The 21,908-nt window shown below is 37.7% G+C and overlaps 1 protein-coding gene across 1 annotated transcript; it reads left to right on the top strand.

Annotated features, from left to right (window-relative positions):
* The first annotated feature begins 60 nt into the window (after nt 1-60).
* LOC149263507 (uncharacterized) lies at nt 61-10,674 on the top strand. Its single transcript, XM_089426397.1, has 7 exons — nt 61-519; nt 1,364-1,821; nt 1,950-2,031; nt 2,130-2,196; nt 7,895-8,080; nt 8,210-8,270; nt 8,445-10,674. The coding sequence occupies exons 2-7, from the start codon at nt 1,695-1,697 to the stop codon at nt 10,232-10,234; spliced, it is 2,313 nt and encodes a 770-aa protein (XP_089282523.1). The 5' UTR covers nt 61-519; nt 1,364-1,694; the 3' UTR covers nt 10,235-10,674.
* The last annotated feature ends 11,234 nt before the right edge of the window (nt 10,675-21,908 follow it).

Raw genomic sequence — 21,908 nt, 5'->3', positions numbered from 1 at the left:
CTTGGCCATTGCACCACCAATGGCTGACCTCACGATACGAACTGCTCCACTTGGACGGTGGCCATTCAAGGAACCCTCCCTTGGGAATGCCCTATAATTTCATTTATCCATTTTTATATTATAATTAAAATTGTGCAAATTTCGTTCGCGCTAAAAGATTCGATGACGAGGTGCTGGTAATAAAATCAACATCCAGAAAAGGAGATGCGTTTGGTTTGGGAGCCGAGATCAGATTTATTCGAACAAAATAAAGGCTTCCAAATTCAAAACCCTATTTTGTCCAACAAGGTACCGCTGTTTATCAGTGCAACAGCTTTGACTGTGCGATTTCGAGAGTTCTATACCAGACGTGGTTTGCTAGGTATCAAGCTCTTCTACAGCTATTTGCAGAAGACTGTCGAATAGTCGGATACGCCGTGGCTGTAATTCGCTGAAGCCTTTTTTTTCGGAGAATTTCTGGCCGGGGGGATTTACAATTTCTCTTTACTGTCTTGGAGTAGTAACTCAGATACCGAATCTGTAAGTAGCTCGTGCCTTTTGAGGTTTTCATTGTTGGCCTCTAAAGTTGTCGCCTCTGGCTTAGATATTTCAATTTAGATAAAAAAATATGAAATTATTGTTAGAATATGAAATTGGAAAAAAAATTTAGGTTTTTGTTTGTTTGTGGATATATACAAAAACCTATCAGTGGTTAAACCAGTAGTAATGAATGTTCAGCATTTTTATTTAAGGAAAATCATGTTATTTAGAATTACTTGATAGTGGTAGTAGGTAATGGGCAGACTTTCTCTCCAGTCAGATGCTGGATCTTAAGGGGTAACTTATTTTCTTACTTAAAAAAACAAAGTAACCATAAAATAATTTTAAAACATACTCCAAACACAATACATACTCCACAATACACTCCAGACACAACCTACTTAGAGACACCAACACATGCTTAGAGACACAAACATACCTAGGGTTTAGGAGGATTGTTTTTTTCCCAATTGTGTACTGGTGAAACTTTTTTGTTTTGATTTTGGAAGAATTTTAGATAGTCAGTATGTAGCAAACAAATGGCTCATTTGAACGATTTTTTATTTTTTTATTTAAAAAATCCGAGAACTTCAAAGATGAAATTGTTATTTCCAGCTGGGTTAAAATTTGGGCAATTTAAACAGCAGGGGTTATTTAATCGGAAGCCTGGAAAAGACTTTTAAGCGATATAAGTGTTTAATAGCTATACACTAATGTGAATAGTTGCCTATATTTAGGGGAATAGTAAGATGCAATAGTGCGTTTTTGTTTATTTATTTAATGCTGCTTAATATGGTAAAATACCACAGATGCACTGAAATCCCCTTTGTACTTTGTTTTGAAGCCCGTGAAACAAAATTCCTGTAAGGCAACACATAAATCCTGGGTATTTGCAATGGGAGTTGATTTTTCATGACAGGGTTGTGGAAAATCTTCGAGGACACTTCCCTAAGCGCAGTCCATTGAGCAGGTCGTTAGGTTGTTGTACAGTGCTATTCAATCACGGAGATCTCGGACAACTTCTACTGCTTCCAACCGTAAAGTTTACGGAAGAACGGGTGGAGCCATCATTTTCAGAGTGGCAAGTAGGGAATCAGGTCTGAAGTTGCTGGTTTGGTAATGTGAATACAAGGAGGAGCTTTGGCGCTAAAATTGTTGTGGGCGCGGACGTGGCGATGACTGTGCCTGTAAAAAAGAAGCTGCTCGTCCTTGATGTGAATGGTTTGCTTGTGGAAACCTACTTTCAGTTTGAGAAACTTCCTGAAGAGCATCGTCCCGATGGAAGAGTTGGCAGGTTTTTTGGTAAGTAATACCAAAAGTATTAAATACAGAAAACTATCTTGGACTCAAAGAAAAGGGTGTAGAGTCGTACTAGTTCATGTGACTTGTCCTACTTGAGACGCTGATGTTGGTTCTCTTTTTTATTGCAGTTTATCGGAGACCATTTTGTGATGAGTTCCTTGAGTTCTGTTTTGAGAACTTTGTTGTAGGAATATGGTCATCTGCTCAACAGTATGTATCTCAGCTCACTGATCTTTGGTCCTGTCTGCAAATAGATTTCTCGAATGGATGTTAATCGATTTGGTGATGTTGGTGTTTCTTTTTCATAGGCACAATGTTGACAGGTTGGTCGATTTTATATTTGGAGATTGGAAGAAAAAATTGCTATTTTCTTGGGTAAGCATGGAACCTCTTTTAAAGAATATGTGCAGTGTTTGTGATCTTTCTAGGATGCAAAGTCTTTATTGTCATGTTAGCTCCTTTCACTTGCATTTCGATGTAATGAAATACGCTGGACTGTTTTTATGGTATCTGGTGGGCCTATCTATGCATCACAAGGAGTCGCTGGCTACAGTAACACCCATGAAGAGGGTCAAGCCAATGCTACATTACTCTCATGGAAAATGGATGCATCACAAATACATTAAAACGACGTTGTTTATTTACCTGGCTAAAATGGGACCATGAAGTCACTCTTTTCCTACACTATTGTATAATTAAGCTATTGTAAGACTAAGTGTCCAGGGCTTGTGACCATGTTTCGTCAGAGAGGTCAACTAGCTTATTTATAGGATGGCAAAGTGATCAGAACATCAACTCAGAGTAGCACTGGCTTGCTAGCATAAACAGAATATAAGTTACAAGAAGGCCGATGAAATGCTCAATTGTCCCATTTATAAGTTTAAATACCTTCAACATGAAATTTTTAATTCCATTATGCTCTGGAAAATTAGCCAGGACTTTCTTGAGCTTTTGCTGAATCTGAGTCAAAATCTTACTCTCTGGCCTTGCCTAACAAAGATTTGTAATTATGAGATATGTCCAAAATATTTTTATCATTGTCTTGACACATATGTCCCGACTCCCAACACGGAAATGTTGTTGAAATATAACTACTATACATAATTATTCCAACGTTATCTTGTTCAACCCCTTTAGATAAGCATCCATGGAGTGGCATGCTAAAGTCTCATGACATGGGAAGTAGATCTGCAGTCATATAATCAATTCCCAGGGCTAACAATCGAAGATTAGGAAACACCTATCAAAACAGTGGATTCGCTTGAACAAAACACTGTAAAGAAAACTCAAGAGTGTCAAGAGTGTAGACACTGCATGTCATGAAGTCAGTTTAAATCAACGGAAACTTAGAAGTTAGATCTACATATACAATAATCTGGAAATTCAAGACAGCATGCTAAAAATCTATAGCAACGGTCACATTCTTTGCTATGGGAAAGTAAAAATTATACAATTTGGTATTTTACACAAGCTTCTAACTCAAAAATCATACTTGCACATTCTAGTGGAATTATTCTACCATCCTAACTCACTCTCTAGCAGAATATTCTACTGACACTGAATGAACTAGAATAGCAGCTGATGTAATAAACAGTGTGCCCATAGTAAAGCAAATCTTCATGCTCTAAGTTTCTAACTCCTCTAAATCACACAAAAAAGAACAGCTATATTGCAGCAATCTCTGCTGCTAATAGTTGCTGGAAGTCACACTTATCCTTCTATGCTCTATCGAACTAGTATGGCCTCTTCTCCTTTATATAAAGATGAAGAAGATGGGTTTACAAACAGGCTAAGAATAGCCTCAACGGTCATGCATCTCACTTGCTTATGTGTAGTGTAACTCCTAAAGTAAACTAACTGTGCTTTGCATGCGGGAATCAGTAGTATTAGACTTTAGTTATTTGGTTCATTTCATTGTATATGACATTATGACTCATGATATGAGATACATTATTATATTTTTTGTTGATATTTTGAGGCTGAGTTGAGACTCAAGAGTCAGGACTTACTATTCAGGACATGATTCACTGTTATGTGTGATGTAGCACTAGAAATGATATTACACATCTTATATATTAGTTCTTTTATCATATTTATGTATCAATGTATTTATTTTATGTTGTAGATGCTTTAGATATTAAAAAAATTGAAAAAAAAATGAATATTTTTGTATTTTACGATTTTTTCCCGATTATTTCCCGATTTTTACGATATTTTCCTAATTCCTACCCCTCTTTCATGTGCATTTCAGTTTCTTCACTAATGTGCTCCCCTCTCAAAAACTTGATAGAACATTTGATTATAAATAATCATATATATGTTATTAATAACCAAAAGTAATTGATATAATTGCGGAGTTATTTGAATCAATTTTAGCAATGTATTAAAAAGTAGATTCTTTGGATTGCTTTTTCCAATGGTCATCTAAAGTGGGTTGACGTTGAGTTAGACTTGGTTGGGAGGAAGTGGGATTAATAGAAACAATGGTGGCAAAAGTTGAGAAATAACTTTGGATGTTCATCTTCTTTTTTCCTTTAGATTGTTTGCCTTGATTGTAAGACCCAAGAGCAAGAGGAATATAGTGAAAGGGGTCATTGGTGGAAAGGATATAAGAGGAGTCTTGAAGCTCAAAATTTTCATACCCACCATCTCTCATGGCTTGTAAAATTTCCTTCTTTGCAATTTCTTCTTGGATAGCCCTTATCCCTAGCTTTATTCTCCTCAAACTTCTCAACCTTGGCAAGGTTTTCTGCCCTAACATCTCCTATCACTTTCTTTGGTGTTTGACATGGCTTTACTTGGCCTCTTATCTCAGCCTAGTGTTGTTTTAATCTTAAAATATCCCCCCAATAGATTTTTTGCAAAATTTGCACATCATTTTTCCATCAATCACATCACAATGAGCCCGAGCAGTGTCCCTAGCTTTTGGTGGCATCGTGGCTAGAAATATCTGAAATTTGCAAATTAAAAAAAATTGCGGCTAAGTAAAATTGAAAACCTAAGATAAATTTGGGAAACAAATGAGGCATATTTAGCCCCTACAAAATTTAAGACTTGAAAACTAATAGTTGAACTTGAAATTTGATAGCGTAGAACATATAAAAAAATTAAATACATGGACAACAATGAAATGTGGATTTTTTCAAGTGAAAATCTTTACTTGAAAATGCAAACTACTCCCTCAGTCTCCTCTCGAAGATGCCAACTCCACTAACAACTCCAAACTAGCTCCAAGTCCAAGCGTCCAAGATGACTATAGAAAAAAACTCAACACTCTCCAAGCTTCCAATGAAGCTCACAGAAGCTCTAAATGAGAAGTGTGAAGCAAATGAGAGTGGAGACCTTTTATTGGCTTGGAGGGGCTGTTTTTGGAGGGAAACCACCCTTCATTTCGCTCAAAACCACCTAAAAAGCCAAATGTTTGGTGGGTCTGCGGCTGGGCTGGGCTGGCAGTGAACTGGCTGATTTATAATGGAACCGGCTGGTTTATTGGAAAACTGGCCTGTTTATGCTCGGTTTGACTAAAAAACTGGCGGGGAAGGCAGTTTGACTCGGTTTTTCTATCGGTCCAGTGGCTTTGGTTAATGAACGGGCCAGTTTGACTGGTTTATGGTTCAAACCGTCTGGTTTTGAATACTATGATGGAAACAACTATATATATAGGCACCAAGCCTCCATCATTTTGGCAACTATTCGGTGATATTCTACGTCTTATTCTTCAGTGGATATGCGGCCTATTCTCTATGGTTATAAGTGGCCTAATTCATCTATTCTTTGACAACTCGTTTGGCATTCTAAGGCAGCTCGCATGATGGTCTCTTTGTGGTAAGGCGGGTCTAATCTCTGTGGCCTATCTCTGTTTATAATGTGGCCCTCTTCGATTAATTATATGTGACATAAAATCAGTCTATTGCGGCCTTTCTTTATGGCAACTTATGCGGCCTTCTTCTGTGATTTTCTTGGAGACATTTGAGGCCTATTCTCTTCCATCGTCCTAACTGCAGCCATATTCTGTGACTATCTTTGGCTTTTCTCTGTGTAATGTATGTGTCTTTCTATACCTAATAATGTGTGGCTTTTCAACAAGTCTCACTAGCACAACTGGTTGAGGATGGGCCTCATTAGCAAGGCGACCTAGGACTAAACCTCATGAGGCTGTTGCGCCCGTGCTATGGGGAGGAGACATGCTAAAATGCCGTCAGCTTAGGGCTGTTGTGGCCCAGGCGAGTGCGATCCCCGGGTTATTTTGACATCTTAGATGCCCCTGGGTCACGGTTTCTCAAGACATAGGTCAAGCCTGGAAAAACACAGACAACTTAATTAAAAAAAATGCGTGGCATTTCTCTGTTAAGTGGATTATATTTATGGTATCATGTTGGTGTCTCTTGGTGCGGCCTTAGTGGCCCTAACCTTCTGCATCCAAGGTATAGTTTATGTGACGTTAAGGAGGTCTGTTGTTGACTACCTGAGCTGCCGCATATGTGACCTAACCTTCTGTGTTTTGTAGCAATGTATAGCAATGATATGGCAGTCATATTGCAGTGATATAACAGCCATGTATAGCTGTGATGTGTGGCAATCATATGTAGCAATGTTATGGCAGTCGTGTAGCAGTGTTATGGCAGTCATGTACAACAGTGATATTGATATATGGCAGTGTATTTATAACTGCAGTGAATCTTATTCTTATAACAGTGATGTGTGGCAGTGACATTCTATGCTCATGACAGTGATGATTGGGCAAAGGTTTTTAGCAGAATCTCTTGCTCTTATAACGATGTAGTATGGCAATGACATATGATAGTGACTCTTGACAATTATGTATGACAGTGATATTTGATCTTGTGATAAAGATGAATGGATGTAGGGCTGTAATTCATGTCTTGTGTAATAGTGACATATGGCAGAGATAATTGTTCCTAGTTGATCCTCTATGACAGTGATGTATGGCATGTCCTTGTAACCGAGATATATGACAGTGATGACATTGATATGATCGTGACAGAGATATATGCTACCTACAGTGATATAGAGACAGCCCTATCATTAGTCGTGTGGAAGACTCCTTGATTGACTTGTCTGCTGCCCTCTCATGAGGATCCTGTATGATTCAGGGTTGGCCCTAGGAGGCCTAATGTATTTATTGTTGAAAGACTTGTGTCTCATTATAGATGTATTTTGTATCTCAGCGGAACATTGATTGATTAATAGAAGAAGAAGAATTGATTATGGGTTTTCCCTTTTGTGAGGTTTTGCCTTGGTTTTTGACCAAATCCTGGTGTCTTTATTGTGTATGTTTCTCTTTTGTTGTTCTTTACTGTTCTGCTGCATTGTTGATGCTATTGTTCTCTATATAATTGCTTATGATGATATGGGGTGAATGTAATGTGTAAATTGTTGAAAAAGTTTAAAACTGCGATTATCTACAGCAGAGAACAATCTAACCCTAAAATTAACAATTGGGACTAGGGAGTAGCTTTAACCTGCTAGCTTAAACAAGACATAGGCTTATAAGAAGCTGTTGTTCCTAATAATGGCTGATATTTTTTCTAACACGCTTCGGAGTTAAAGGGTGGTATTGGTTGGACAATGCATAAGCTGTGGTAGGGTTGTTATGACTAGCTTTGGCACATGATGCTTGAAATGGGTAATTAGTAATTACTACTGAACAAATGATGAAATGTACATATGCATTGATACTACGCAGGATTTTTTCTCTTTTGGTAGTAGTATTCAATAGACCACATTGAAACAGGTCTAAATTTGTCATTTCAAAGGCTTTATGCAGCTCACCTTGTAGTCTTACGACTAAGAAAATATTGAAGCTCATTCTGTGCGTAATTTTATAAGAGTATGACACGTTACATTCAAGGACATTTGTTATTCTAAATGCATTTATCTAGGAAAATATTGATGCTTGAAGGCAACTTCATCCGAGGTTGGTTTGCATTTTGTGCACATTTTGGTGGTTTGTTCTCGAGTTTTTTGTAGCTTTGCTTGTCGTGTTCTATATCATTTTTATATGTATATTCATTGCGCTTGTTGATTTTCAGTGCTTCATTTGCTTGTGTAGCATCAAATTGATTGCACAGATACAGGGTTGAAGACTCCAGAAAATTCAAGGAAGCCTTTATTCTTAAAAGAATTATCCAAATTGTGGAACAAAGTGAGGCCAGAACTTCCATGGGAAGAAGGAGAATATGGACCATGTAACACCTTACTGATTGATGACAGTCCTTACAAAGCTTTGCGCAATCCTGTGAGTGCGAATCTCACTCTTGAACATAGTATTTACGGAGTAAAGTTCTGGGGCTATTTTTTTATTTATTCTGTTGGCATGATATCCTAACATTGGAATTCTTCCTTTGTTGGTTTTATGTTTTAACAGCCACACACTGCAATTTTTCCTTATCCATATAAAGTTACCAATGAGCTGGATGACATTTTAGGTTGGTATTTCAGTTGTTGAGAGTAAAATCAATGTCATGATAATTGTTTTCATGCCGCGGGGCATAATTTGTATTTACTAATGATTCAGATACATCTGGCATCCTGAAAATAAAAGATCTCCCTTTCGGGTATTACTTTGACTTTTGCTTATTGAACTTTATCATATTGTCCAGGAGGGGATTTGCGAAAATATTTACAAGGGCTTTTAGCTTCTTCAAATGTTCAGCAATATGTTGAGCATCACCAGTTTGGACAGTCAGCAATCAGCACAGAAAGCCCGAACTGGCATTTCTACCGCCAGGTTCTTCTGGTCAGTGAACCAATACAGAAACATGGTACAGCTGAGAAGCAGCTAGCTTCTAATTTAATAAGTACAAGGCCTGACAAAAAGTTGAAAGGAAAACACCTGCCTTGTGTTAACTCCGGCAATAGTGGCATTGATCGACGTTCTGTTCTTGGTACGAAGACAGTACTTAGTGAGGAATATGAAGCTAACAATACGTCTAAGGAAGACGAAGTGGGTTTAACATCTGATCGTGCACAGCACTCAGAATCAGTTCCAAACAATGGCCCATTATCTTCCAAGCGAAAAATGGAGGATAGATTTCAAAAAGCTAAGGAAGTGGATTTACTATCTGAAGATGTACAACTTACAGAATCAGGTCTACACAGAGGTTCTTTACTTTCCGAGAGAAATAAGACCTGCAAATCACATATAGATGATACCAGCGTTCATTCACATTCTTATCCTGGCATGCGGACAGAAGAGAATGGTGCCGGTGACACAGTATTGTCCTCTTTGGCTCAGAGTAATGGTGTCACTCAGGCTGCTACAAGTCAGGAATTTGAAGCTCATAATTTGCCTCTGGAAAATAAAAAAACTGCTTCAGTGTCTGATTACAAGGAACAATCAAAGCTAAATGTTGACAACCATCCATTGTTTTCCAATGGAAAAAGGAAGCACAATTGTCATCCTGATGCACTTATTAATGTGGTAGACATGGAGGACAAGCATTCGAGCAGATCTTCTCCATGCTTTGAAAGGGATTTGTCTGTAGATGACAAGAATCCAGATCCTGTACAGGTACAAAGTAGGACAAGACATAGGACTCCTGAAGTAAGCAAACGTCATAAACACCATTATAATCATTCGAGGCAGTTGGGTAAAGACTATAATGATAATTATGTGCCTAAAAAATCAGGAAAAGATGCTTCGCGTCATTTTAGACAGAACAAAAATCATGATAAGTGGCCTAGACAACGGTCATCTGTTTATTCACAAACTGATAGATATCGAAGTAACCAAGCTTCTCGCTTACCAAACAGGTTCTTCCAAGGAAATTATGAGCATACCAGTGCTGTCAACCCTTGTTTTCAAGCACAGGTGTCACAGGCTGGTGCTTATGTTCATAACAATGGGCTCAGTAGCAATCCTGTTACTGCAAACCCTGTTGCATACAATTCTGAGACGTATTGGAATGATGGCACTACAATGGTTCCACGTACGGCCGAAAGGGGTTTGATGGAGCAAAGGAGATCAATGGGACAAAATGAACAATATGCTATTCCCAGTGTTCAGTATGAGTCCCATGCCCAGAATTACGAACCAAACCAGATATACAGTGCAGTTGGTCAATATCCGTGGCAGTCCCATGATCAAAGGTATAATACCTTTTACAGTGCTAAGAATCAATGCGATAGCCACTTATCCAACCGCGGTTATCATGAGCCCCATGCCCAGAGTTACACATCAAACCAAATAGGCGGTACAGCGGGGCAAAATCCGTGGCAGTCCCATCAGCAAATGCATAATTCTTTTTACAGTACTCAGAATCAAGGCGATAGCCACATATACAACCGTGCTTATGATCCCCATGCTCAGAATTACGTCTCAAACCAGATAGGCAACCAGGCTCATCGGTTTGTTCAGCGACCGATGCGTTCTCAAAGGCAGCACATATAATTAATAGTCAGTCTCAAGATGGGCATATCTGTTCCAATGGCAAGCATATTGTCATACGTAAGATTAGACATGGCTGAAGCCAATCTGTTGTAACATTGACAGTAAGTCCGAGAAGTTTTATGAAACTGATTTTAGTTCATTGTTTGATCATTCAATGTCAGTTTGTATTTGAGCCCAATTCAGGCTGGCTTAGAGGTTTGATTTTATTTCTCAGGAATAGGCAGAGTATGACAGGACTACTTTTCTATGTTATGATTGGAACGCAGAGCTTCCCTGTTATGTTGATGACTTTTCAGCAAAGCTCATTGTATTATCAGAAATGGGACTACTTTTTACAACATTTTCTGACACCGCATGATTTGATGTCAATGTATGCGGTGTTGGAGTGCATTACTTTTTTAACCAATTCCATATATTAGCTCCATCTGTATCACGATAAATTCCCATGTATAATTGAATATGTTTTTGTTATAGGAAATATGCGCGCAACATTTTTGTTACAGGATTGCTAAATTTCGTTAAATGTTAGGTTTTTAATGGTATGGTTTAGTTTTTTTCTATAATGTTTTCAGTTTCAGGAAAAACTATAATCTATGTGGTTTGTAAAATTTAGACACCATCTAGTAAGAGACGATATTAACGAACGTTGTTCCTCATGAATGTATAAAGTTCATATATATTTGAATATATTTTTGCGTGGTATATTTTGATCTAACTATTTATTAATATTAATAAAATGTTTTATTTTTATTTATTGCGAATTTGTTTATTAGTATTTTTTTAAACAATTCTATATACTTGTAAAATTATTGTGAATTTATGATTTATTTTATATTGAAATTATATAAATAAATTAGATAATTTGTAAATTGGATTTCGGTTGAGAATTTATGATTTATTTTATATTGAAATTATATAAATAAATTAGATAATTTGTAAATTGGATTTAGTTTGAGTAGTTATGGGATGATATGTTATTAGAAAATTTGTAAATTGGATTTGGTTTGAGTGGTCATGGGATGGTTTGTTATTCTTTTTTATTTAAATTTTATTTTAATTAGTGGTATGTTGAGTTCAAGTTGAATATATTGTTGTGATGACTACAAATTTGTTGTTTACTGGTTTGTGGTCTCAAAGATTATTGCTATTAAGTAGCTTTGTAACCTAGAGATTTTGGGGGTTTTTTCCCTCACCACTTCGATTTATTTTTAAAATTCATATTATTGCATCAACAAAGTCAAACATAAGTGATTTGATGTGTCAAAAATGACACTATTCAAGAGATAAATCTTGTTGGTTGTATTTTGTAAGTAATTGATGAGAGTAACATTATTATTTTATTAAAAAACCATTTTATTTATGTAAAATACAGTTTATAAGTCAATGTAAAGTGATAGTAGGGCTATTTAGGGCATGCTAAAGCCTCTTGCATTATTGGCATGCTATGGTGAAAATTATCGAGTTTATGTTCATTTAATTCCTCTCTTATTTGATTTTTTTGTGCACGTTTAATGAAACACATCAATTGATTTGGTGGTGTAGGTTTGTTAAGCCAACATGGCTGTATTCTTCCTATTGAATAATATTTTATTGTTTTACATGCGGTTGTATATATAGTTTGATATTAAATGAAAGTTCATAGTGTTTATTTTTTTTCAAAGAAACGTTTAAGAGAGTTTTATTAAAAAAGAAAGTTGGGATCTAGCCCAAAACCGTTAATTTCTTCATAATTACCAATATTCCTTGCAAGATTGAGATTGAACATGGAGACTCAATCCAATCCCTCAAGCGATCACTCCGTGATACACAAATTTCAGTCTCGTTCTAGCTAATTTTTTTAACCAAAATACTCCCAAGATCCAAATATATTTACATTCCGTTATTCACTACTTTTTAATTTAACTTTGACTAGCTTTTGGTCTTCCTTGGTGAAATATTTTTGCCCTTTTTCCCCACTTGAATCTAACCAACATTTTTTGCTAAATCCAATGGACCACCTTTAGATGAGTGAGTGTTGTTGTCTTTAGGTTTTTTCATGCTTGATATGCTTAAGAAGTTGCTTTTCTAGCTTTATTCCCTAGGGATTTTGAGGATATACAACTTTCACTGGAGTTTGATGCACTCCCACTGTCATTGAATTCAAAGAGTCATCATACACTTCTTGATTGGTTTTTGTTTCCTTTGATGAATCTTTTTTGACAATAACTTCTTCCTCTTTGCCCTTTGCATTTTTTTTTTATCCTGAGTCTCTTCTTTATATACTGTATAATGTTCGCTCTGAGCTCCTTCCCACCATTTGGGCCTCGAGTTATTTTTCTGAACTTTGTTATTTTGCAAATGCTTGGGACAATTTTTGATTAAATGCTCTGTTTCATAACACGCTTGACATCGAAATGAAACATTTTCATAATCCAACTTTTGAACCCACACAAAATATTGAGCTGTCAGATTTATCTCGGCAGAGAAACCCTTGTTGAAATCCATCTTGACACATATTCGAGCATAAGTGATTTTATAAATATTTTCAGATTTTGGGTTGTAGCAATAAAACCTCTTTAATGCATTACCAATGGAAAATAAAGTTGGGAGGTTTCAAAGAAGCAGGGGAAGGTTCGAGAGCCTTACCCAAACAAGAGTCGTGGAGATTGACGCTGTAACCGGATCAGAGGCGGGAGACCAGGTCTGCATGAAAAGGCTAGCATTGCCCCAAAACTAGGGTTCAGATTCACAAATATTTGTTTATCCTCAATATCATAAAAATCACAAGAAGCCAAAGGGTAAGTATTCAAATCATTAGTCAAGAGGGGTTTCCATGTATCAGAAATTCAGTCGTGGAGATCGGTCAATTGCGGCCAAAACTCATTAAATCTTGAGTTGTCGTTCTATCAATAGAAATTGGTTTCTTCTCTGAATCACTAGATTTCACCATTGATCAGTGGGTTGCAGAAACCCTAGCCATCGCACATCCCGAAAGCCCATATTGTTTATAAGTATGTATCCCATATGTGTTTTTTAATGAAAATTTTATAGTTTGAATGAGTTGTGAGCTGCGTAATGGTGTGTGTCTATGGCATACAAATCTGCTTAATGTCCTTTTGCATATATATATATATATATATATATATATATATCACCAAAATTTGGTAATTTATATTATCAAAAAGTTTTAAGAAAGCTAAAGAACATTATTGCAACATGTTTAATGTCCTTTCATGTCAAACAAGATGCATAAGTCCAAAACAAAATACAAAATTTACATATCTATTGGCAACATTTTCTAGTAATTATTGTTACTATAGATGCCTAATATTGCCAATAACTTTAAAAAACATTTATTAAATGAAATGTATGATGGTGTGTGGCATCATTCAGGCCTATGTTGGTTGGAATTGATTCTTGATCTCTAATTTCCATATTCTACTCAATGAGTTGGTGCATGATATCCTCTTCCTTCAATGCCTCTTGATTTTAATTCATCGAGAACCACTGATTGGATGATCCAAGCTAAGCATCTTTGTGCAAATTCACCACCAAGTTGGTTGTCATGTTACATTTGATGTCAAGGGTGGGAAGTTGATGTTTTACATGAACCATAGTGTTAGTTTTTGTAGCTCGGGAGTTACTTATGCATTGTTAGTGCCTAGCATGTAGAAGTGACCGAGCATATTTCACTCTCCAGGCACTTGAATTATAAAGTGATTTTATAAAGTTAAAAAAATGACTCTTTATATTTAATGACTAAAAAGTGACATTTTATAAATTGAGTGTAACTTTATAAAGTTGGGCCACTTAAGTGATTTAAGTGGGCCAAATGTGAAACTAAGTCATGATTGTTCATTTTGAAATGGTGAGATTTAATCTCAGCGATTGAGATCTAGGTTTAGAGATTTTAGTCATTGATAAGAAATAAAAGGAGAGAGGGAGAGTGAAGAGGCACACCATTCTTTATGAGATTTGGAGAAGAGGAGAAAGAGAGCCAAGGAGCGAATTTCAGTGAGAGAAGCTTAGCTGAAGATAAGTAGAGAGCAATCTATACAACAATTGAAAGAGGGCACAAATCCATAGGAGCAACACAAAAATCGAGGTAGGTTCAAAACAAGTTTTGAGGTGTTATTCAACATTTAATGCACAAGAAGCAACATGGAAATTGAGGGCTGGTACAACACATTTAATGCACAAGCCATACAACAATGGGCACAATTTTCAAGTGCTAACTAGGCATGAATTTTGAGGACTATACATCATAAATTTCTGAGCAGTTAGGCACAATTTCCAAGGCAATTTGGGAACAAAAATCGAGTTGAGACAAATTGAAATTATGGAAATCCGGGCACGATTACCAAGGGAGATAAGTTGTATTAATTGTTGATTTCACTGTTGTAAAATTTACCTGAGAAATAAAAATTCCTTCTCTCTCTTACAGGTTTTCCCTTAGGTTTTTTTCCAAGGTCATTTGAAAAAAACCACACGTATTAAATTTGTGGGTTGCTTGTGTTATTCTCAACAAAAGTGAGTAGAGTAGGTTCGGGTGTTTTAAGTTTGAAAATATTCATGTTTATGGAAGTAGCGTGAAATATGTTGGGTTGGTCATTCAACTTAATGTGACTTCATGAACTTGAAATCGTGGTGGGCCTATACTCGATTTTTCTACATGGTATCAGAGCCAAGTAGGCAGATTTGTTGAGGATAGTGATTAAACAAGAAGTATAACAACAAAATAAACATGCTTTTTTGGTTGAGAGTGTTGAAAAATGCACAAGAAATTCTTAATTTGATTTTTCCTTGATCAAATTGAGAAAATTTGAATTTCCACATCAGTATACAACTTGGATGCAATTAACTTGTGTGACATGGATTGTATCACCTAATTTACTCAGTAAATTCAAGTTGGAGGAGTTAGAGTTTAGATAAGCATGTTTGATTGCTAATTTGTAGCAATCAAGGTCAGTTATCTCAGGTTGTTTTCAGTTAAACTAGTTCCAACTATTGGAGGAACTAGTGGAAGGTCAATTGTGTAGTGGGACTTTAGTCAAACTTAGTGATCATCTAGTTAACTGATCAGTCATCTCAAAATAGCTAGTGCATGAGGAGAATTTGAGTTCCCTAGCTGTGGTGGAGATTCCAAGGTAGTGTAACATCAATTGTAGACTAGTCTTGAGTGTACAGGTGTTGCATGTAGTTCGATGATCAACCTTGGGAATTGCGAAATCCATTTTGGAGAAATTCCTATATAATAGGGGCCTAATTTCTCAAGGAATTACACAAGGAAATAGGGGCTCAAGCAGAGGCAGAAATTGACCAATTCTGGATCAGAGCTTCTAAGTGAGAAGATAGAGAGGTTTTGCACTTGCAGGTTGAGCTCAAAGAAATTGTAATACATCTCTATTCATCAGATTAATGCAAGTAGGAATTGGGGTTTTTAGCAGTTTGCTTTCCCTGGGAAAAATACCATTTGCATGTGTGTGATTTCTTATTGCATGTCTGAGATTTTTGTTTTAAATTGTGAATTAATCTCTGCAGCGCAATAGAGTAGGTTTGTGTCTTGTGATTTTGATTAAAATTTCATAAGAAGTTGCAAATATACACATAATTTTTTACATGGTATCAAAGCAAGATTCACATTAGAGCATAAATTTCAAAGTTGTTTCTCAGGAGGTTTGAATTTGGAGTTCAATGCAATAGGATATCTTTAAAGCTAAGAAGATGGCCTTCAATGGACTAAGGTTAGAGTATGCCTTGGAAGACACCTCTAATTTTGTTGCATGGAGGATCACATGGGGGTGGTCTTAGATGACAATGGATTGCTAGAATACATCAAGACAAATGTGGCAAAACCACCAGAAGCTAATGTCAGAACCATGCTCAGTGGAAGAAAGATGTAGCCAAGGCGAGGAAAAATAATCTTAGAGGGATTATAAGATCACATTGTCTCAAATCTTCATGAAAAAGAAACTCCATTTGCAATGTGGAAAACACTGAAAACATTGTTCGAGAATAGTAGTGACCACAGGAAGTTGGCCCTCAAGGATAAAATTCGAAGCATCAAGATGCAGAAGAATGACACTATTCCATAGTATCTGAGCAAGTTCACACAATGTCGTGATGAACTTGGTGGAGTTGGTGTTACTGTTTCAGAAAATGACTTGGTGAGCTTAGCCCTTCTAGGACTTTCCAAGAGCTGGCATAATTACCAAGATTCAGTGAACTGGAGGGAGAAGCTACCAAATTGGGAATGCTTATGGTATGATTTGGTACAAGAGGAAATAAGGCGGAATACCAGAGATGGGACTTCATCCAAGGGAGAGCTTGAAGAAGACTTTGCATTGGCTGGAAAGGAGAAGAAGGGAAAAGGGAAGAAATCTCAATCCAAACTAGAGTCCAGCCAAGGGGGCAAGAAGAAATATTTGTCAAAAATTAAATGCTTCCATTGTCATGCATTCAGGCACTATGCCACCAAGTGTCCACACAATAAGGCAAGCAAGAAGACCTTAGGAGGAGAAGCAGGTGAAGCTTTGGCTTCACAACTTGAGCTTGACTTTACCCTTATTGCATGCATGGCCAACACATTGATGGGGAGCGTGTGGTACGTGGATTAAAGTGCATTGTTCCACATGACAGGGTGTAGAGATTGTTTTAGTGACCCGGAGGAGAAAGACTTGCTGATGCACATCGAGATGGGGGATGATAGAAGGTATAGTGCGACCGAGGTTGGTACAATCACCTCTCAGAGGGAGTTGGGCCCCCCCCTCAGGCTCAAAGATGTCATGTTTGTTCCGGGCCTAAAGAAAAATCTCATCTCTGTTATAGTTTTGGAAGACCGTGGTTATGATGTGATCATCAGAGAAGGAAAAATATTCTTGAGACACGTAGCCATGGAACAAGTGAAGCAGATCGGGGTTCGTGTGAAGAACTTGTATAAGCTAGATGTGGAAGACTGTTTTGAATTAAGCACAAAGGTGGGGAAGGTGCAGATCCATGATGTCATTGAACTTTGGCATAGAAGACTCGACCATTTGCATCATGGCGCCCTGAAGATTATGCAACAAATAACAACATGCCTCCCCAAAGGAGCACTTGAGAAACAAGATGTATGAAAAGGTTGTACTTTGGGGAAGTACAAAAAATCCACATTCCCTGATCATGATAGAAAAGCACATGCAGTCCTTGAAAGGATCCACTCTGATGTCTGTGCACCTTTCTCTACATCCTCCATTTCTAGACACAAATATTATGTTATCTTTGTAGATGACTTCTCACAGAAGCGCTCGATCTTCTTCATGCAAAATAAAGATGAGATATTCTCCAAGTTCATAGAATTCAAGGCACTAGTTGAGAAAGAAACCAGAAAGAAGGTGAAGGTTCTCAATAGCGATAATGGAGGTGAGTACGTGTCGAATGAATTTAAAAATTTATGTGCGAAAGAAGAGATTCGACGAGAGTTGACAACACCCCACAACCCACAACAAAATGAGGTAGCTGAGAGAGATAATCGTAGCATTGTGGGAGTAGCGAGGGTGATGTTGCATGACCAAGACCTACCTCTGCATTTGTGGGCTAAAGCATGCAACACAATAGTCTATTTGCAGAACCAGAGTCCTCATCGGATTCTGAGCATGATTACACTGAAGGAGGATTTCTCAGGGAGGAATCCAGATGTGTTGCACTTTAGGATTTTTGGAGCCTCTGTTTACTCCCATGTCTCCAAAGAATCAAGGAAGAAGCTCGAGCCAACAACATAATTGTGGGTATTTGTGGGTTACCCAAAAATTCCCTACAACTATCGTGTACTTGCCATCCCTTAGAATAACAGTTGTGCGAAGGGATGTAAAATTTGATGAGGAGAAAGCGATGCAGTGCTCTCTTGAGAGGGAGCTTCAAATCCCACCAAAAGATGAGCTTTTAGCTCCAAAGAGGGAACCTCAAGAAGCTGTGGAGAAAACACAAATTGAGGAGCATAAAGTGGAGACAACCATTCAAGAAGAATGATCCATAGAAGGCAGAAAAAGGACTAGGGAAGCTGAGAGACTTGTGCAGGATGCAATGGAGAATATGGGCGCTCCTTCAAATCAACACACACAGAGAAGGTCACCTGATCGGTACACTGGCTACATGGATCTAATGACTGAGCTTGTAGAGACTGAGCCATCCTATTTTAAGGAAGTGGTAGATAAACCTATATGGGTTGATGCAATGGTGGAGGAATGCGAATCCATTGTAAATAACAGTGTTTGGGAAGTTCTCCCAAGACCGAAAGATAAATCAGTTGTGGGTTCGCGATGGATCTTCAAGGTAAAGCGTGCAACATACGAAAGCATAGAAAAGTACACGGACAAATTTGTGGCCAAGGGGTACTCTCAAGTTGGAGGAATTGACTGTGAGGAGACCTTTGCTCCTGTGGCAAGGTATTCATCCATTAGATCAATTCTTTCTCTGGTTGCGCAGATGGGGTGGAAGATTCACTAGATGGATGTAAAAACAACATTCCTCAATGGGGTTATTGGGGAGGAGGTGTACTTCAAGAAACCAACAAGCTTTGAGACTTTTGATTGAGAGCCTCATGCATGTAGACTCAAGTGAGCGTTGTATGGTCTCAAACAAGCACCCCGTGCTTGGTACACCAGGATCGCAAGCTATCTCATGGGTTTGGGCTTCATCAAAACTGAAGCGGATGAAAACCTCTGTCATATCTTGGTAGAAGGTAAATTTCTCATTATTGTCTTATATGTTGATGATTTGATTTTAGCTAGCGATGAACAACTGATCAAACCTTGCAAGGAGGACCTTGCAAGATAATTTGAAACGAAGGACATGGGTCTCATGCACTACTTCCTTGGATTGGAAGTATGGAAAGGTGATGGGGAACTGCTTGTCTCTCAGGAAAGTATGCGAATGAGATACTACAAAGATTTCGCATGGAGAGTTGTAAACCCATGGAGACACCTCTAGCAATCAACTAGAGGAAGGAGGATGCCACTTCAAGTGAGGAAGTTGGTGCTACCATTTATAGGTAGCTAGCGGGTTCACTAATGTACCTTGTGAACACATGACCAAATATGTGCTATGCAGTCAACCAACTGAGCCAAGCTTTGCTTAGGCCAACCAAATTGTTTTGGAAGGCAACAAAGCATGTTTTAGGGTACCTCGGAGGCACTAACCAGTTTGGACTATGGTACAGATGGATAGAGGGGTAAAGCTGCATGCCTTCACAAATGCAGATTGGCTGGGGAGTCCATCAGACTGAAAGAGTACATTAGGTCGAACTTTCAGTGTTGGGTCCACAACTGTTTCCTGGTACAACAAGAAGCAAATATCTATGGCACTCAGCTCGGTAGAAGCATAATACATGGCTGCAAGTCAAGCAACATGTGAGGCGATCTGGATGAGAAAGATACTTGTTGGATTGTTTGGTTAGATGATGGATCCAACTGTGATCTACTATGATAATTAGAGTTGCATCAAGCTCTTTGAGAATCTTGTTTTTCACGATCGATCCAAGCATATAGATATATGATATCACCATTTACGGGTCTGTGTGCAGAGGTGGATAATGTTGTAGTAAATTCCGATAGAGGAACAAGATGCTGACATTTTGACAAAGGCCTTGTCAAGAGGGAAGTTCGAATTCCACAGGTGTAGGATAAGCGTGGTTGATAATCTGTTTCTTTCTAATAGGGAGTATTGAAAAATGTAACAAGAAACTCTCAATTTGATTTTGCCTTGATTAAATTGAGAAAATTCGAATTTTCACATCAATAGACAACTTGGATGCAGTTAACTTGTGTGACAAGGCTTGTGTCACCTAGTTTACTCAGCAAATTCAAGTTGGAGGAACCTAGTTTACTCATTAAATTTAAGCATGTTTGATTGCTAATTTGTAGCAATCAAGGTCAATTATCTCAGGTTGTTTTCAGTTAAACTAGTTCCCACTGTTGGAGGAATTAGTGGAAGGTCAGTTGTGCAGTGGGACTTCAGTGAAACTTAGTGATCATCTAGTTAACTGATCAATCAACCCAAAATAGCTAGTTCATGTAGATAGTTCAAGTTCCCCATCTGTGGTGGAGATTTCAAGGCAAAGTAACATCAGTTGTAGACTAGTCTTGAGTGTACAGGTGTTGCATGCAGTCCGATGATCAATCTTGGGAATTACGCAATCCATTTTGGAGAAATTCCTAAATAATAGTGCCTAATTTCTCAAGGAATTGCACAAGAAAATAGGGGCTCAAGTAGAGGGAAAATTGACTAAGTTTGGGTCAAAGCTTCTAAGTGAGTAGAGAGAGAGGTTATGCACTTGCAAGTTGAGCTCAGTTGAGCAAAGCAATTGTAATACATTTATATTCATCAGATTAATGCAAATAGGGATTAGGTTTTTTAGAAATTTGCTTTCCCTAGGAAAAATACTATTTGTAGGTGTGTGATTTCTTATTGCATGTCTGAGATTTTTGTTCTAAATTGTGAATTAATGTCTGTAGAGCAATAGAGAAAGTTTGTGTCTTGTGATTTTGATTAAAACTTCATAAGAAGTTGAAATCTACACATAATTTCTACAGAGAGGGAGTTGGCATTTACCCTTGTATAGTTTCGAAACCTTGTATTGGTAAGCAGGTAAATGGAAACAAGGTTTATGGTGGAGGATAGGTTGAATGGGGCTGATAATTTTAGCCCAAGGAAGGAGAGGTTTGTATTGGTGATTTAGGAGTTTAAATTGTGGGATATTGTTGAGAAGACAATGACTGCTCCCACTGATCCAATACAGTTGGATAATTTTCACAAGAGGAATGTGAGGGCCAAGAGGATTCTTCTAGATGTTACTAAAGACCACCTTATTCCTCATGTTTTGGGGAAAAATTATGCCTTTGAGATGTGGGTAACCTTAATTAAGTTTTCCAAAGCACTAATGAGAACAAAAATATTGCGTGGCAGAAAAACCAATGCAAACCAACATGACAAAAAATGACACTATTTCCTCATACCTCACCATTGACGTTGCTGGACCTGCCAACATGTAAGGGGATCTCCCCAGTAAGAATTCCCAACTAGATCTAAGACCGTTTGGAGTAGGAGTCCCAACAGTGGGTAGTATGGTATCGACTTGACTATGGTTGTGCGCAGAGGTAAGTAATATTTCCTTGTTGGAAGCAAGGGTGTGACCTTGCAACAAGTCAGGGAAGGTGCATGAAAGGCTCTAACACACGAAAGGGGAGAAGAGTGCGCCCCTTAGAAGCCTATGATAGCACACAACTTGAAAGGGAACACATGAGCTGAAAGACATCACGATATGGAAAGAAGAATAGTCGACAATCCAAAGTGATGAGTTATACCAACAACACGCTTTGATAAGATTCATACAAACACACACAGAATAGTCCATACATACATGCGTAAATTAAAACTACATACATCATTAGGGTAACCAAAATGGTCGAACTACAATAACAATATATGCATGAAACATGCTGATTCTATTATATTAAAAGAGTGAAATATCCAAACATACATACAACCATGAGAACCACTAGCCCCAATAGTGGAACGTTACAATCACTATTGCCTGCTCCTCCAAAGAGATGTACTCATTCTACACTATGGAGAAGCCAAGGCTCATTACAATACACTCCAAACTTTCTCTAAGTTATACCTAGCAAAAGCTTGGCTCCCAAAATCCTGTACAATGAGT

This window comes from Pinus tabuliformis, chromosome 6 (assembly GCF_031772625.1).
Source record: "Pinus tabuliformis cultivar Carrire ecotype Pingquan chromosome 6, CPIR1, whole genome shotgun sequence".
Classification (NCBI taxonomy): domain Eukaryota; kingdom Viridiplantae; phylum Streptophyta; class Pinopsida; order Pinales; family Pinaceae; genus Pinus; species Pinus tabuliformis.
Note: the sequence above shows the minus strand (reverse complement) of the source record. Positions and strands in the feature narration are given on the sequence as shown.

Bases quoted from the DNA above. Each gene is read 5' to 3' on its own strand.
- LOC149263507 (XM_089426397.1), top strand. From the start codon at position 1,695: ATGACTGTGCCTGTAAAAAAGAAGCTGCTCGTCCTTGATGTGAATGGT. The intron at 2,032-2,129 runs GTATGTATCTCA...TCTTTTTCATAG, and splicing joins ATATGGTCATCTGCTCAACA to GCACAATGTTGACAGGTTGG. The intron at 8,271-8,444 runs GTTGGTATTTCA...CATATTGTCCAG, and splicing joins TGAGCTGGATGACATTTTAG to GAGGGGATTTGCGAAAATAT.